Source organism: Haemorhous mexicanus, chromosome 12 (genome assembly GCF_027477595.1).
Source record: "Haemorhous mexicanus isolate bHaeMex1 chromosome 12, bHaeMex1.pri, whole genome shotgun sequence".
Taxonomy (NCBI): Eukaryota; Metazoa; Chordata; class Aves; order Passeriformes; family Fringillidae; genus Haemorhous; species Haemorhous mexicanus.
Window position 1 is genome coordinate 22,697,227 of NC_082352.1, and position 17,609 is coordinate 22,714,835.

The 17,609-nt window shown below is 47.3% G+C and overlaps 1 protein-coding gene across 4 annotated transcripts; it reads left to right on the forward strand.

Moving 5' to 3' along the window:
• Positions 1–30: 30 nt before the first annotated feature.
• Positions 31–15,837, forward strand: TAT (tyrosine aminotransferase). 4 transcript variants are annotated; one of them, XM_059857657.1, is made up of 12 exons: positions 31–143; positions 7,387–7,629; positions 7,809–7,913; positions 8,667–8,734; positions 9,110–9,268; positions 9,446–9,584; positions 10,102–10,154; positions 10,518–10,670; positions 11,574–11,702; positions 12,143–12,226; positions 13,789–13,887; positions 14,610–15,837. In XM_059857657.1, exons 2-12 carry the CDS (start codon positions 7,395–7,397, stop codon positions 14,751–14,753), a joined length of 1,368 nt encoding a protein of 455 aa, XP_059713640.1. In that variant the 5' UTR covers positions 31–143; positions 7,387–7,394; the 3' UTR covers positions 14,754–15,837. The 4 variants fall into 4 exon arrangements, with proteins under 4 accessions (XP_059713640.1, XP_059713637.1, XP_059713638.1 ...); XM_059857654.1 differs by lacking the exon at positions 31–143 and adding an exon at positions 701–843; XM_059857655.1 differs by lacking the exon at positions 31–143 and adding an exon at positions 5,686–5,794.
• Positions 15,838–17,609: the final 1,772 nt, after the last annotated feature.

Sequence of the window (17,609 nt, forward strand, 5' to 3'; positions counted from 1 at the left end):
CCTGGCAATACACAGCATTTTGTTGCTTCTCCAGCTGTCCCAGCACAGAGCCTGCGTATCTAGGTACAGTCACCAACACCGTGGGATCTGTCCTGCAGTGCAGCTGTGAGGTTCCAGTTCAGCCCTTGGCAGACCATCTTCAGGTAATTTTCTTTAGATATGTTACCTTATATTTAGCCACACAGAACCAAATAGACCCATTTTGTGTCTTTTTGCTGGAGGCCACTTCAGACTGTATGAGGGGACCTGTTTACTGACTATAATGTCCTGCTGCCAGTCTGTCCTCTGAGTGAAGGCAAGTGTCCAGGATCTCACCCATGTACAAGTGTCAACATTTCTCAGGACTGGTAAGGGCAGAGCTGATTCAGGAAAGGGAGAAAAGTAAACAGCATGACAATTTGGAAATACAGAAAATTCCACATTCAGAACAAATGCTTTAATTCAAGAGTTTGACCAAACACTGTCTGTAAAAGCTCTTTGCTTTTACAGCAAAAAAATTTGCAATGAAATACTTTCATTACATTTAGGAAAACACATTTTTGGGAAAACAGTTACCCTGTAAGGTCTCAGACACAGTACCTGAATATGTGCCCTGAGAGGAACTCATTCCAAATTTGTCTCTAAGATGCAGAAATACATTTCTTCCATCTGCAAGACTGGTGGCAACATACTGTTTCACCCTTCTGTCTACAGGAGCAAAAGCAATAATCCTATAGACTTACACGGTGAAAAGCCTAAAAACTGCCCCTCAGCACTGTGGGAAAACACTCTCCTCAACACTTCACCTGATTCCACAAAGGACTGGAGATCTGAAAATGCATCTTAAAATTTACTTAGGTTGGGGTAAGAGAGAAGGTAAACAACCATTGTTTCAATGCCCTGTTCAGACAGAGGGGACAGAAATTGTGTGCGAAGTTAGAAAATGGAGAATCCATAGGGAGCTTAAGACGAGGAGTCTGGAGATAGTGCAGGTGCTCAGCAGTGAGGCTGTTGCACACATCAGCATAGGTTGCATCACTCATGTTGACGTGCCAGAAAGCAGACCTCCTTGCTGGATGGGTTTAAAAATTTCAGCAACCCTTTGTGAACTTTTAGGGTCATGCACAGTGCCATTTTTCTTAGTAGAGCTTTTAACTAAAAGGGACATGAAGAACTAAGTTGAATAATCATGAGTCACAAGAAGGGATGAAATAAGTGTTTCTTATGCAGAGTGTTGCTGCTGGTCATCCAACAAACTGAGATAAAGCTTTCTTTGGATTTGTGTGTGATTTATGTGTTCGAAGACAGAGACAGGAAGTATTGCTCTGTTGGAGTTGTGTTCAGTGTTTTACTAGAGTGTTTGTGAGTACGAGCTTCAAGATACTGTAGAAGTGAGTCAGTCTTATTTAATTTCTTTTGCTATAATGAGAAATCTTTAAAACATACTTTGTGTCACTTCACTCCTGCTCAAAGTACTGTAGCTGAACTTGGTCAGTATCATCTTCTGGGTTCCTGTTCTCACTGCAACAAATACCAGTCAGCAGAACAGAGCAATAGGAAGTTGAGGATGCTAATATTAATCTTCACCACTGTTTTGGCTTCTCTTTGTAATTATTTGTTATTATTATTATTGGCTTCTTTGTGTCTGGCTACTTCTGATATCATTGCTGTGCTAAGGGAGGGAGGGATGTGGTTTGGCTTGCCACGGACCAAGAGCTCTGACCTGGTTCAGTGCCCTCCCTGGGAACTTGGAGGGTAAAGTGGTAGGAGCAAGTCATGAACTGCCTCGTATGTCTCCAGTTTGAGGCAGCTGGGAGCTGCAGCACAATCACTGCTGAACGCCACAGCCAGATTTATTGACTGTCCCACATAAATAAATAATCACAGGGACAATGAGTGCAGCATGATGACGATAGAGCAGTACTGTAGAAAAGAACTGGAGGTTACTGTGAATGACAAACTGAACTCAAGTCCACAATGTCATCCTGTTGCGAAAAAACTAACATTTCTAGGGTGTATGAACAGGAGTGTCACATGTAGGACGTGTGAAGAAATTCTTCTGCTCCCACTTCAGCACTGCTTTGGCCTCAGTCTTGCACACTGTGTTTCCAGAGGTGAGTGGATCAGCTGGAGGGGATTCAGAAGAAAGCAAAAGAAATATCTAGAAATACAACCTGTGAGAAAAAGATTGATCACAGACATCTCATTTGAAATAACAAATATCTGTTAACAGTTTGCAAGCTTGTTAAAAGAGAGGTGTCTAGACAACTTGCAGTCTTGTAAAAAACTCTTGTCAAGAGCAGGGAAATATTTTGTTCACTCTATTTGCTGTTGGCACGGTCAGAAAACAGAGAGCTTAGCTTGAACAAAAGGGATTTATTTTAGGCACCTCCACTGTTTCTCACACACACTCCAACTCCACCATTTTATGAGGAGATGAACAGTTATTGCAGGAGTGGATTGGTCAGAAGATGGTAGGTTTCCATCACTGGGGCTGTAATTCAGTCATGAGAAGGCTGGCCTGTCTGTGTTCTTGTGAGAAGGAAGTGCTGGTGCTGTCCACACCACCCACTATAAGCTCACAGTGTCATCTCACCCCAGAAAGCCACAGTGCCCCTTTCCACACCACCCCCATTAGCTGGTCACTGTCCCAGTGGCTGCAAGGCCGTTGGAGGACAGCTGCTATGACATATCATGCAACAGCTCAAGTCTCTGAAGTTGTAAGTCAAACACAGGATATGCACTTACCTGGATAATATTTACCTTGATGTAAACAGACACAAGTCTGGACAAGATGTTTTCTTTCACTGTGCCTGTACTCAAGAACCAGTAACACTCACACCTTGTGGAACATTCCTCTCAGCATTTGTAACAGGAATTGCAAGTCTTCCATCATGGCTGTTGGGCCTGTAGCTCACTGGTGCTTCCAACTCCCCACAAACCTGGAGTGCACTCTGTGTCTCTGAATGTGCTGGCTATGGACTTAGTGCCCAGGCTGAGCAAGCAAAGGCTCCTTTACCTGCTGGACTCTGTCCCCTCCCAGCACCACAGTGGTCAGTGGCTGGGGAGTGCAGTCTGCTGAAAGGACCATCAATTGCTGGAAATAAAAGCAAATTTTTTTTTTTTTTTTTTTTTTTTTTTTTGGGAGGTAACAAGTGAATTGTTACCAACCCTGGTGGATTTTTATGCAGAGCACTAGTTGGGTGTCTGTCCCTGCACCTCCCAGTGCACCCTGAATTGGCAAAACTGTCCTTGTGTATGACCTACCTGTAGTCTCACAGAGACAGGTTTGTCAGGGCAGCAATGCCTGCACCTGTGCTCTCCTCAAGCAGCTGTTTGTCAGTCCTGCTTTGTGTCTGCAGCTCAGTCTGGAAGCCGAATGGCTTGGTCTTACTGGCTTCACCTCTGCTCACAGAAATGGGACTCTGGGAGCCTTGGTACCAGAGAAAGGCAGTACCATAAAAATGCTGAAGTTATCACTAGTTTCTCCTTCCAGTGGGAAGAGATAAAAATCAATTGCGCAAGCTACACAAGAAAGAGGGAGCTGAAGAGGTATGCACAAGATACCTGTGGTGTTGACCTGCTGGGACAGAGAAGCAAACTACAGAGGGTGGAGGCAAGTCAGTGGGATGGGGTGTTAGTGGGGAGCATAGGGCCTGACAGTCCAGAGAGACAGCAGCCTTGCTGGCAAAAATGCATCCTACAGGGTATGGCTGCCTCTTTCACCGCACCATAGAAGGATGGCTTGGCCATATTTCTAGAACACTAACTGCTGAGTTGTGTGTTCGTGCTTTTGTCCTGTGAAACACTGCACAACCAGAGGTGGGAGGACAGGGGCGCTGTGTGCCCCATGTGAAAGCATCTGGAGGAGGCCTGGAGTCATTCAGTGAGAGGAGAAGGGCATTGTGATAGCAGGAGAAACCCACTGATGCTGTTGTACACTTCTGTCCTCACCCTGCTTCTCACCAGGTTCTCAGCCTTATGTAACTGAGTCTCCTATGTCTCCAGAGCCACACTTTTCCCCACCTTGGCAAACAGACTTCCACTGTGGCCTTCCCTGAACCCCACTGCTGTGTGCAGTATGACGGGTAGGGCTCCAGTTGCGTAACTTTGGGGATTGTTGCTAGGCAGAACATACAGCATCGTCCTTGAGGCCTCCCAATGCCCTGTTTAACCCTGCCAGGGCTGCAGCATGGCAAGAGATGGGGCCAGCTGAAGGAAGTGAGAAAATAACCCTTAGGTGCTTGGAGAGGGCCTACATAAACTTCCAAAGGTTACTCATGTCAGGTTTCAGTCAAAAGAAGAGAGAAATTGGGCAGCCCTTAGCAGAAAACAGTCCAGACAGCTTCAGTACAAGATGTTGCTCTGTGAAAGGGTTTTGAAAGGTGCTATTCCTTTTCCAAAGGCCTGGGAGCTAGTTGAAATGAGAAGTCTGCCCTCCAGTCTAGGACTAAGGATCCTGGCTAGACCTGCTGTCTGCACTCCACTGCCTTCCAACCTGCCTCCAGCCCTGAATCCTTGGTCCCCGTTATGGCCTCAGAAGTGTCCATTGCAATACTGGGGTCAACAGCTGGTCATGGCTCCCCAGCAGTGTCAGCTCAGCCACAGCACTGAGGAAAGGGGCCACTCATGTCACTGGGGGAGGTGCAGCCTTACTGATGGTTGTGTAGTGAGCATGGGTTGAATGCAAGGTCCTTTGTCCTCCAACTCGGGTGCAGGTATAAACAGGTAAAATTCACAGTGACCACTGGCCTCTGCAGTGAAGGCATCAGCAGTCTCTGATGCCTTCACTCTGATGCCTTGTTCAAAGATTGGCAAGTCCCTCTTGTCCCTGAGCAACTCTTCAGTCTCTGGCCATTTGCTGCCATGGCAATAAGGGAAGACTTGGAGTAGCCGGTGGAAGGCAGGAAGAGTGCAGATATCTCTCATTTATCCTAGCCATGCAGGGATTAAAAGGCAGAAAGCCATAGGTTCACATCACTTAGCAAAAAAATGGCCTTCTGAGAATGGTCTCATCTGTGGTTTGCAATACTATCAAAGAGGAAAGAATTGCATAATTTCTGCTGGCTGCCAGAATTATGAGTTTACTTGGGTCTTGCAGCAACCAAAAAAAGACCAAAAAAACCAAACACAAAAAAAAAAAAAAAAAAAAAAAGGAAAAGAAAAAGAAAAAAAATCTCTCCAAACCAATGACAACTTGAGCTTACTTTAATCCTTTAAGTCCTGGTGCCTCCAAAGCACTTGCTACGGAAGTGCTTTCCTCCCTTTAGTTTGTTGAGGAAGATGCCTCCCAATTGTAATGAAGCCACAAACTGGTGTTTGTCAGCTGGTGCATTGGGATCCCAGAAACTCTTACGTCAGGACAGACTGATGATGTCCTTAAGCTTTCTGGTCCATCAGTCCACTCTCAGTGAATTACAAGGTGCTAGTGCTGGAATACCTGGACTCTGCAGATTTGCCCCCACCAGTGTTTGCAAACCAAGGAAAGTGGTGACAAAGGATGGCAGCCTTCCTTGGCATGCCAGGAAGCCAAGCTGTGTCCTTAGGCTGCCCCCAGAAAGAGTTAATGCAGAGCCGTGTTCCAGGTGTTTGAAGTGACTACAATTGCAAAGGGGAGGAGAGGTCATTTTTGGGTGGGGAGAGCAGCCCTTTCTGTGGGCCAATGGCTAAATGATTTAGTCTCAACGCCCAGTTTTGGGGATTATTTCATGGGCAAAAATTCACAGGACTTTCCTCTCAAGGGGATTTGTCCTGGATGAAAACTAGGGACTGGACCCCCAGGCTTGTTGGTGTCTCCCTGTCTGTGCTGTAGAAGGTAAGGTGCGTGATGTGGTGCCTTGCTTCTTTCAGGTGGGTAGTGGGGAGTTCTTCCCTGGTCGCCTACACTGAAAGTATCCATTGTGCCTGTGTCTACAGCTCCCCTTTTCAGAAGAGCCATGTTGCAGGGTGGTGTAAGGGCTCTGCTAGGATAGACTGTGTATTTGGGCCACAGCCCAGCTGTTGAGATACGTGGCTCATTTCTAGGCTCAGTTTTTTGTGCAGCCCTGCTGAATATTTCTTCAGCTGACTTTCTTCTGGTGGAAAGGAAACGCGGAAGGTTTCAGCAGAAAAGCTGAAGTCTTGCTTTGTGACCCTGTTGGATCAGCCTGGGTTGCTATAAATGGCCTAAAAATGCACTGCTGGTAAAGTAACTGCAGCAGTATGAGGCATCTCTAGGTGCAAACTTCACTGAAACAGTGAGAAATTTGTTCAGATAGCAAATCCTGTCTGAACCAGGTAACACTACAGCCCTTCTGGCTCAGTCTCTGCATCAAGGAAGGAGAAGCTGTGCTGTATCTGCGAGTGTGGGGCTATGCAACTACCATCAGGAAAGGGCCACTGTTTACTGAGTTGCTTTTCAGTGGAGCAGAGAAATAGGACAGAATAGAAAGCATAAGCAGTTTGTGGCAGGATTATAAGGTAGTGCCAGTATTAACAAGAACAGACTGTGGCTCAGGAGGTCTGCCTCTTCTGTGCCCTATCCCTAAGCTGCAGGTGGAAATCCCTGAGTCATCATCAGTTTGTAAGTTAGGCTTTTTCTGCCTGATCTAGCTCATGTTCTGGGTATAACATGCTGGGATGTGTAAGTCAGTTTTGTGTCCATTTTTGGGTCTTGGAGGCAGCTGTTCCTCTGTTGTGCCTCGCTTTTTACTCAGTTTCAAGTTGAAATACAGGCCCTTTGTTTGGGGCACTGCTGCCTCCTGGATTTCCCTCTTGGCCATACCAGTCTTGCTCCATTTTCTAAGCATTGCCTTTTGCTCTAGGCTCTCTGGGCTGGGCTGTTCTCTGCTGACAGAAGTGTCTAATCTCTATCCTGTCACTGCCCAGTGCATCCTGATAACATTGAAGAAGAGCTCCCTTCTTGGCACCTGATATTTGATTTATAGTGCTGCATTTCTGTCTGTAGGAACATACTGCATATGAACACACATAGTGGGCCAGCCCTTGTGTTTGCAGGTTGAGGTGTACAAGTTGATAGCTGGGGGGAGAAAGTGGGTGACCTGGTCCTTCTGTTAGTGGAACATTGAATCTGCAGTCAAACAGTGACTACAACATGCTGCTAATTCTTGGCTTCTGGCTTTAGCGGGGGTTTTTCCTCCTCAGTGCAGGAGGTCCATGCTAGGCAGGGCTGCAGCTAACACACAGAAGTGCCTTAATCTTTCCCACTGTATTGCTCTCTCACTTATGCATCGGGTTTCACGACATCCTGGCACCAAATACAGCCCTACTTGCTGCTGCTGCTTTGTCCATAGGCAGTAAGTAGTGTCTACAGCTTTTGGAAGTTTTACTTATGGGCTGCATCCCCAAACAAGATTCCTTGTTTGACATGTGTTAACTAAGCCCAGGAAATTCACTTTGCACTGACAGCTCTCAGGATGGACTCGTACCTGATCCAAGTGAATGGCCATGGAGATCATGCCCCTGTGCTAGATGTTCATCTCAAGAGCACTGGGAACACCATATCACCAGGGAAGGTGAAGGGTCGGAAGCCAAGATGGGCTGTCAGGGCTTCTGAAATGTCAAAGAAGACTTTCAATCCCATCCGAGCCATTGTAGACAGCATGAAGGTGGAACCCAACCCAAAGAAAGCCATGATCTCCTTGTCCTTAGGTGAGCATAGTCCTGTGGTTGAAGCCTCCAGGTGTCTGGATCTGCTGTGTGGATGACAGATTGCAGGGCTCTGAAGCACAAAGTTTGTGCAAACATCAAGGGATAGGTCAGACAACCACACAGCTTTGTGCCTGTCACAGATCAGTGAGAACTTTACTGTTTTTTTGATCTTTGAAAAGGAGACCCGACGGTGTTTGGAAACCTTCCCACAAATGATGAGGTCACACAGGCTGTGAAGGAGGTTTTGGACTCAGGACAGTACAATGGTTATGCTCCTTCTGTTGGTAAGTTGACAAAGCTCATCCTGTGAGAGTTGGATGAAGTCATATGCCAGGTCCTACTGCACAGCAGGTATATGGAGCCCACAGACATCTTTCCATTAGTGCCCTACAGCTGTCCTCACCAACAGTCACATGAACACACAAGTATGTGTATCCCCCAGATGTACCTGTGTGCTCCCTCCTGTGTGGGCTGTTTGAGCCCTGAGATCCTGCAGAAACTGTTTGCTGCCCCAGCCATTGGGGCAGACAGGATGTCAAGAACCTAGACGACCTTGGGTACTGTGTGTCCCTGCCATGGGTTATAGCCAAGCTCCTTTCTGATCTGCTTTAACCAGGAGTTCCCTTGGGCTCTCTAACTTCACTAACACCATGAGCCTTGTTTGCAGTTAGTGCCAAAAGCATGCACAGAGCATAGATATGGCACAGAGTGGCATCACTAAACAATGAAAGTCTTGGCTTCCTTCTGGTTCAGAAAATTCCCTGGCTACCTTCCACTCTGCTCCTGTCAGTTCTGTCCCTGGGACATACTAGGGCCAGAGTTTGCCTCCCTGCCCAAGGTTTGTCCCTGCTCTTGGCCATCCAGCCTTGGGTCTGCATGGTGCTTGGCCTGAGGTAGGACAGTCTCTGTCACCAAATGGGCTCTCCCCAGCTGAGCAGCAGCTGGGAGCCTTGTACTGGTAAGAGGAAAGAAACAGTACTGGTAACAAGAAGAATCTGTAAAAACCTCCTTTCCACGTCTGACTCATCTTTCTTCAGGCTACCAGTCCTGCCGGGAAGCTGTGGCTGCATACTACAACTGCCCGGAGGCACCACTGAAGGCCCAGGTACTGGTGCCCAGCCAAGGCACTCCCACTGCAGTGCAGACAGGGTGCTGCTGCCCGCAGACCATGGGGGCCCCACCCCATCTCTCCCTCCCTGCCCAGTTACAGGACTAAAGGCTAGTCAAATCACCTTGTCCCAAGGTGGCCTCCTGCTGCTCTCATCCCTTCCCTGGGCCCTTCACCTCCACCCTCCCCAGGAGGAGGTTTTGCTTTCCACCAGCTGAAGTTTCCCTGCTTTCAGTCAGGCCCTGGCACTGTCTTTTTTTGGCTGAGAAGCTCTCCCTGGCAGAGCTGAGCCTGGATGTTATGTCACTCCTGTGTGTCCGGAGTACTTCAGAGTGATTGTGCTTCCCACTGACCTCTTTGTGCTCTTTGCAGGATGTCATCTTGACAAGTGGCTGCAGCCAGGCCATAGAGCTTGCCTTGGCAGTGCTGGCCAACCCAGGCCAGAACATCCTGGTGCCACGGCCTGGCTTCTCCCTCTACAAGACTCTGGCATTGTCTTTGGGGATAGAGGTCAAACTCTATAATCTCTTGGTAAGTAGTGGCAGGCCTGGAAGGGGCAGCCCTGACATTTCTCCTCTCAGAAATAGCATGCCCTGCCTGGGAAGTGGGTGAAGGCAACATGAGTAATTCTGGGTGCCCTGGCAACCTGACCTTGTTTGGCAAGTCCACTTCCTCAGCTTTTACTTCCCTTTCTCTTTACTTCACTAGCCAGAGAAGGCCTGGGAAATTGATTTGGAGCACTTGGAGTCTTTGGTGGATGAGAAAACAGCTTGCCTCATTGTGAACAACCCATCGAACCCCTGTGGCTCTGTGTTCAGCAAGAGCCACCTCCAGGAGATCCTGGCAGGTGAGCTTGCCTGTGTGTTTCTGGGGCCTGGGGCATGGTTGCAGTCTAGTGTCTGCCCCCATTGCTCGTGTCTCAATCACTGCAGCACCATGGCCAAAGGCTTTGCTTCTGACTGACTCCACCTCAGGAAAGAGGGCTTGCTCAGTGTGGAGGTGCTGTCTTATCTAGGCAAGAACATGCAGACCATGTGTCTTCCTCAAGAGCTCTGTGTGACTTGGACTGCTCATTTCTCCCCTCTGGCTCTGCACTGGGAGTGTTCACAGGAGCCCTGTGCTTCCTTGTCCTGACAGGGAAGGCTGTGCTGCCAGTCCCCACCAATTGGAGCACAACTAGGCTCAGTCAGGGCAGGGATCCCCAGTGGTCAGGCTCTCCAAATGAACACTCTGTAGGAGGAAGATAGGGACCCTGTGCCCTGAGACAGAGCTTCCCTCAGAGCTCTGCCAGGCTCTGCAGCAAAGGGCAAGTCTGTTCCCATGGAGGATGCAGGTGGCCAGGCTGAATGCCCTCTCTTCCACAGTGGCATCAAGACAGTGTGTGCCCATCCTGGCTGATGAGATCTACGGAGACATGGTGAGCACCCCTCGCAGTCCTTTGCATTTACAATGCTGCTTGTCCTTTTTGATGTACCTAATCCTTGGCCTTGGCAGCCAGGTCTCTAGAGGTGAGGCGCAGCTCCACTTTCCTGGGCCTGGGTCCATGCCTGGAGCTCCCTTTGGGGCACAGTCCTAGGAGAACCTCTCATGTCCAGCTCCCTTGCACTTCCAAACAGCTTGCTTTTATGTCTGTGCACTTACCATGTTCATACTTTGAAGCTGTGAGTTTTCACCATCGGTTCCCCATTGCTTCCCTGCATCCCTTCTTGCTAAGCCTAATGCTCACACCCATGCTCACAGTAAGAGGCAGGGACAGCCCTAACACAGTCTCTGGTCATAGGTATTCGCTGACTGCAAGTATGAGCCCATTGCAACTCTCAGCACCAATGTGCCAGTCTTGTCCTGTGGTGGCTTGGCAAAGCGATGGCTAGTCCCCGGCTGGCGGATGGGCTGGATCCTAATTCATGACAGGAGAGACATCTTTGGTAATGAGGTGAGAACCGCTGTGTTGCTGTTATGGCAACACACTTGCAGAGTCTTCAGTATGTGGATCACCAGGTCTTTAACTGATACAGGCAGGTACTGCTCTTTTGCTCTCACGTGGGTGTCACCCAATTGTGCTTACCTGTTTTTCTGCCCTTCTTTCATGTCCCTTCCTTACTCCATCTGCTCCCAGACATGGTCTTCTACTCACATCTACACTGTAACTCACTCCGTGTTTCTGCTACTCACTAATATATGCCTTGTACTTTTTCTGTGCTTCTAACTTCTCAGAGAGCTCCAGTGTGCACTGAAAGTATTGCATGGCTTATCAGGCATGTGGAGTCCATGTGTGGTGTCTATGTGCTCTTACATGGTTTCTCTTAAAAGTAAGAACAAAGCACCTTGCAGTGCTGCCAGTACTTTATCTGGCTATTTTTCAGCTGTGTTACAAGGACAACCATCTACTGCAGTGACCTTTCCACCTAGAAGGCTCTCTGCAGAGGAAGAGGGAGAAGAGAGGACCAAATGAGTGAGCAGAAAAGCTAATATTGATTGTCCTTACCTGGCTTTGAAAGTGTGGATTGTGGGCACAAACCAAAGGGAAATGCAAACTTGTATTTGGAACAGCTCTGGCTTTATTTGTATTATCTATATTCCAGCCTTGTTTGAGTCAGATTGGAAAGTTCCAAAAGTTGTGTCTGTTGGCATTTCAATCTGCGATGGAGGAACAGAGAATGACACTGTATATAGTCTGCTAAACCTGGCATATAGTCAAACAAATGTTCTTTAGTGCTTTGTATGCTCACTGAAGACGAGGGTTTGAACAGCTCTAGAAATACAGGAAGTGAGCCTTGGAGCTGTTCCTTTCCTTCAGGGAAGCATCATCTAAGCTGCAAATACTATGTTTTCTCAGATCAGGGACGGCCTTCAAAGACTGAGTCAGAGGATCCTAGGACCCTGTACAATTGTCCAAGGAGCACTGGAGCGTATCTTGCACAGAACACCACCTGAGTTCTACCACAACACCCTAAGCATCCTCAAGGTAAACAGGCTGTTATAGATCAAGAAGGGCTGTTCACAAATTGTTTGGAGGGAGTCCTTTCTCTCTAGTTCATCATTCTTCCTCTCCTCCTCCCCACTTGGAGGTGCAGTTTTGTCTGTGATTAGGAGGATGCAACAGATCAAATTCCAGCAGGAGACATTGTAATGGGCAGAAGTAATGACTGTGATGACATTCAGGCAGCCTATCTCTGCAGCTGTAGCTGCTGACTCAGGGGATGGAGTTTGGCACTGGCTTTCTGAGCTCAGTTCAGTAACACGTGCTGCACTCAAGGCCATGATCTCCCATACTGTTTGCATTTGTGTCCCTTTATTTGCAGTAGGCAAACCTGTTCATAGTCCCAGTCCAGAGTTTGGCTTCCAGTCACTGAGCTGTTTTCTGGAATTTCTCCTGTTTTGAAATTTCTCTTTCTTGCTTTTCAGTCTAATGCTGACCTTTGTTATGCTGCCTTATCAGCTATCCCTGGCCTTCAGCCTGTCAGGCCTGCTGGAGCCATGTACCTGATGGTAAGTGAGGATTGCCAGCACTCACACTAGGTCTGGTTGCCAGAGCTAGTCAGTGTTTCAGATTGGTACGGAGACCTTGCCACCAGGTCTCCATTACTGTGCATTTTCAAATTGCCCTGTGCGGTAAATGCATCCCTTGGTCACCTTAGAAGGCCAAGATATGCTGTTAACTGCTCACAGAGCAGAGGCCAGTACACTTAACCCACTTGCTTCTGCACGGAACTCCATGACATTTCAGGACAAGGCTGTTTCACCTGGATATGAAGCCTGCTGGCAACTGGAAGCCCCTATTACAAAACAAGGCAGAATATCATACCTCCTGTAGAAAATTAAGCCTTCTTCATACTAGCATGCCTGTCTTCTGCCTGTGGTGTTGCCATTTCTTCTGCCTTTTCCCATGCCTGTTTGCTTTAAAGTTTATAATGTGCTGAAATTTCCTTTTTCATCTCATCAAGCTCAACTGAGAAATTTACGACACTTTGACATATTTGAATTTTTTTTTTCCTTTTATTTTGTTCCATTTCATAATGTCTTCTGTTTTTCATTCACTTTTAAAATGTGGACTCAGAACTGGACAATACTGCAGTATCTGTCTTCTATAGAAAAATCCTTGTCACTTGACCCTGTTTCAAATTTTACTCGGAGCTACACTGGTAATTTTGCTTATGCTTTTTATGTAGAGGCACAGCTCTGAGATTCTTTCACACTTGTATTTCTGCAGTAGCTGGCTGTCTATTTCAAATCAAATCATGTGTTTATTTTTGTTTTCTGCTAGCTCTTTCAGAACTTATGTATGCAAACTATCTCTCAAATTACCTGTTTAAGAATATTTTCATGAGATGTTTAAAATATTCTTTGGTTATAAAGGTCAGTCTGGATAAGGCCCTGAACAAGCTGATCTAGTGGGTGGCAGCTGTGCCCATAGTGGAGGCATTGGAACTAAATGAGCTTTAAGGTCCCTTCAAATCCAAACCATTCTGGGATTCTATAAACAAATGGCCAGACTAGCACTGTCTTTATGTGAGAGATGGACAGCTACCTTCTTTCCAAATACAAAAAAGAAATATTTATTGGAGATTTTACCATTTTCATGTCATTTTACCAATTACATCATCCTACAAGGATTTATTTTGTTCATAATATTCTAGACCTTGCTATATTTCTTTTTATTTTAAACCAAAGCATTGGGTTTGGTTTTTTTTTTTCATGACAGGGCTATTAATACATATTGAGTTCTCTACCAAGCTCTGTCTCAATATCTTATTTATTCCTTTTCATTTCTAATTGGTTACTGTGTCTTTTCTATCAGGTGTTTGTTTATTGAAGCAGCATTTAATTGAAATTCCATCTTTAGGTAGTTAATGAAGGCTTTTTCAGAAGCCTGGGGTTTTGGGTTTTTTTTATATGTTTCTCTCTTGCATCCTAGGCAGCCCAAATCATAAGCAAAAATTGAGGGCAGACAGTTGCTCTTGATTGGGAAGTCATTGGGCCATGTGTGTAAACGAGGACACTGTAGATAGTTTTGGTGCCCTTGATTGCCATGTTTCATCCCTCTGCTGCAGGTTGAGATAGAGATGGAGCATTTTCCGGAGTTTGAAAATGATGTGGAGTTCACTGAGCGACTCATCTCGGAGCAGTCTGTGTTCTGCTTGCCAGCCACGGTGAGCCTAACACTGAGAGCCCCAAGGAGCTGCAAGGCAAAAGCAGGGTGGGAGAAACTGTAGGGGTTTGCATCCCTGAGCTCTGAGGACATGCTGGGAGTTGTGTATGCAAGTGTCCATAGTAATGTAATAGTGTGTAGGAGCTGGCTGTCAGCTCCCCGTGCTGTGTGTGGCAGTCTCTGGCTCACTAACAGCCCTCAGTCAGGCAGTCAGGATCTTCCCAACTCCAGACTTGCCCAGTATTTCTCAACCTGGCAGAGCTGTATCCCTGAAATCCATATACCCCACACTTCCTTGCTGAAGGTGCTCCCTCAGAGAAGTGCTCCCACCTGTGTTCCTTTTGTCAGTCTGTTTCCAGTCCCCCACCCCTCCAGACATAGGGAAGGCTGAGAACATCTGTGCCTTGCATTCACTTCCAACATTGAATATGGACAGGACCTTAAATATTCTCCAGCCCTCTCCTTTGCTAACTCCTTTCAGCCCATTCCCTGCACAGTTCACACAAAGTCCTCTGGCCTGTCCCCCTCACAGCATCATGTCCACACAGATGGAGATGGGACATTTGCTTGGAACAGGAAAAATGGTCTAAGGCAGCAAGAACCAAGCCCTCCTGTTCTACACTGACTGTATTCATGTGCTGATGCAGCTCGTGGGGCCAAGGCAGGGCTCTAAAACTGACACTATCCCAGGTAATCTGCCAGCTTCATCTTTTCTCATTTCAGTGCTTTGAGTACCCAAACTTCTTCCGTGTAGTGACCACCGTGCCTGAGGAGATGATCTTGGAGGCCTGCAGTCGCATTCAGGAGTTCTGTGAGATGCACTACCAGGGTGCTGAGGGGGCCCAGGATCTGGAGTGTGACAAGTAGCTACAGCTGGCCCCCTGCCTCTGTCAGGCTAGACCTTGTATGAGGCAGCAGCTGGGCAGGCAAGGCTGCTTCCAGCCAGCCCCACCTCTCCCTGCCTGTAAGCAGCCACTGTCCTGCTGCTTCACTTTTTGTGCTCCACAGGCTCCTCAGCATTATACAAAGAGGAAGACACTTCTCTCTCCTCCTCCACTAGAGCTTGCACATCCTCTTGCTTCCAGTCCCCCATGTCTCTGTAGACTCAGCATCTGTGCCCTGCGTTGGTCTGTGCTACTGTGAACCAGCTGCAAGCAGGGGCAGAAGGTTGTTCTTGGGTTGGGCCCTGTGGCAAGGGCTCGTTGGCCTGTGGCTCGTTTGGGCCACACTTCCCCTTGGGGACAGGAGAAGGCTGCTGTCTTGGAGGATAAAAGTACCCACCTCCATGTGTTACCTTAGGAGGTCAGAGCTCTTTATACCAAGCCCTTTGCATGATAAAGGGAGTAAGTTATTGTAACTTTTTTATTAATAAAAATTCTGACATGGCAGTCCTGCACTGTCCTACTGTTGCGCTAGGTTAGGCTTGGTCACTGTGTGGGTCACCTTTGCTCACCTCATGGTATTGCAGTGCACCAGGCATGTCCCTGCATGCCCAGGGCCATCCTGTGTGCCAGCGGGGATATGGTGAGAGCCATTCAGGCCCCCAAAGAAACCCACCAACCCTGAGAGCAGGATGGGCCCTGAAAGCTTGACACAGACTGGAGCCAGACCCTCCTGCCCTGCTGATGTTGGCAGCTTGCTGTGGCAGCCCGTCCGCTCCCCACAGAACAGTCATGTCTGCGCCTTCTCCTTGGCCCTCAAAGCCTCCCCCACTGTGGACCCCAGCAGAGCAGTGGGTGCTGTGTTTGCTGCTGCAGGGAGGCAACTGTCTCCAGGAGTGGAGCCAACCATGCCTGAATACTCAAGGCTTGGCATGCCTTTCCTGCTGTAGTGGTGAATCATGGGGTGGCACCCATGGCTCATACTATATGAGGTGTTTGTGACATGCCAGTGGTACCAGGGTTACTGATTGCTGAATACGTCAGCTCCATAAAGTAATAAGGAACTGGTGGCCTGTTGTCTGTTTATTCAGTGGAAATGGGAGGAGATGATAATGCCCATTGCAACACGTGTTCTGGTGAGATGTTCTGTTTCTGGAACTGTCAGAGGGGCAGCTTGTGGAGTGCCTTACATTGCCACCTGCAGCTCTGTTCACGTGTCCTCCCACAGGGTTGGGATCCGCAGGTCAACCCTGCCTCCCCAGTGACAAGAGCCAGCTCTAGATTACCCCTGGCCAGTCCTGCCAGGTTCTATAATGGTCTAATTGTCTCCTCTTACCTTGCCCAATACAAAATCTGGGTACCAGTACTCCATTAGAGGGGAGGGCTAAATGAGAAAGATAGCAGTGTATGGAAAGGTCTTTGACAAGTCAGCTGAGTGTCCATGCTACATCTTATCCTTTTACAGAAAGCAATCCCAGAATAAAAAGAGAGGGAAGCTGGGGCTTTGAGTGAATGATACACAGCTTCAGAGATTTCATGCCATTAGACCTTCAAATAGAGCTGAATTACCAGAACTGCTTAAGAAAAGACATTGACAAGTAACAAGCAGGGTGGTGTATGAAGGGTCTGTTGGACCAGGAGACCTTTACAGCATGATGTTGCTGTGCTTTACAGCATTGTTGTGCCATCTTGAACCTACTACAGTTTTCATGTACCATCTGCTTCCTTCAACTCTTCTCCATGTACCTTAGGTTCTGTGGCTTTAATCCCCATTACTAATAAACAGATCCTGGTTTTAGAGAAAGCTGATCTTTTGAGATCACTCTTCCTTCGGGAACCCATTTTCTTTCAGAATCCCCTCAGAGATGTCTGTTAACATGCAAATATTCTGCAATAATTAACACAATCCTGTTTCTTTTTGACCCAGCCACATTTAACTGAGAAGGCTGAGAGAGCCAGAAACATAGGCATATATCTCTTAAATCTTAGGATATTTTGATTTCTCAAAGCCACATCCTCCATTGTCATCTTTTGTAAACATATCCTTTTGACCACACCTAGGTTTTCCCTGATGCAATAGCAAACTAGCATTAAACCACAAATGTATCATTTTTCAGGTATTATACTCACAGATGCTTTGCGTCATGGTGGGGGCGTAGGTTAGAGCACCCTGCCAGCCAGACAAACTAGCCTAAGTTGGAGTTTGGAGGTACTCTGTGCCAGAGGAAACCCCTGCAGCATCGAGACCAAGGAAGGAGTAAAGACACAGATCTGAAGCTGCTCTTCGGAGATGCTCAGACAAGATCTGCAGAGCTTTAGCAGAGCTGTCCCAGTGCCCTTATAACTGATTGTAGGAAAATAAGGGAAGATTGGCAAGGAGGATTGTAAATACACTCAAGTGTCCTGCAGGTGAAGTGTAGAAAAACACATATATTATACTAATTGTTGTTTAGTCTTGTGTGTTTTGTAAGTGGTACATCTGTCTTTATATAACATAGGTCTGTGCTAGACTTAGAACCACCCTCTTGAAAATGCTTGACATTCCTGCTTTGCTGTGGTAAAGTTAAAATCTCAATGGTAAACTGTGCCTGCAATAATCCCTGATATACATGGGAAAACAGCAGGTTTGGTGATCCTTGAGCATGGCCTAGACTCCACAGTGCCGGCATTCCTGTTTGAGTGCCTCTGCCTGGGTCCTGCTTTGAGGATTGCCTAGTTGGTGAGGTAACGGAAATGAATTTACTCTGCATTTCATCTGTGTTTTTGTGTTTGTTACTGCATCCTGCCTTGTGCCGGCTCACACAGCCATCCTCCCTGTCTTAGCTGGGGAGCAGCAGTGCTA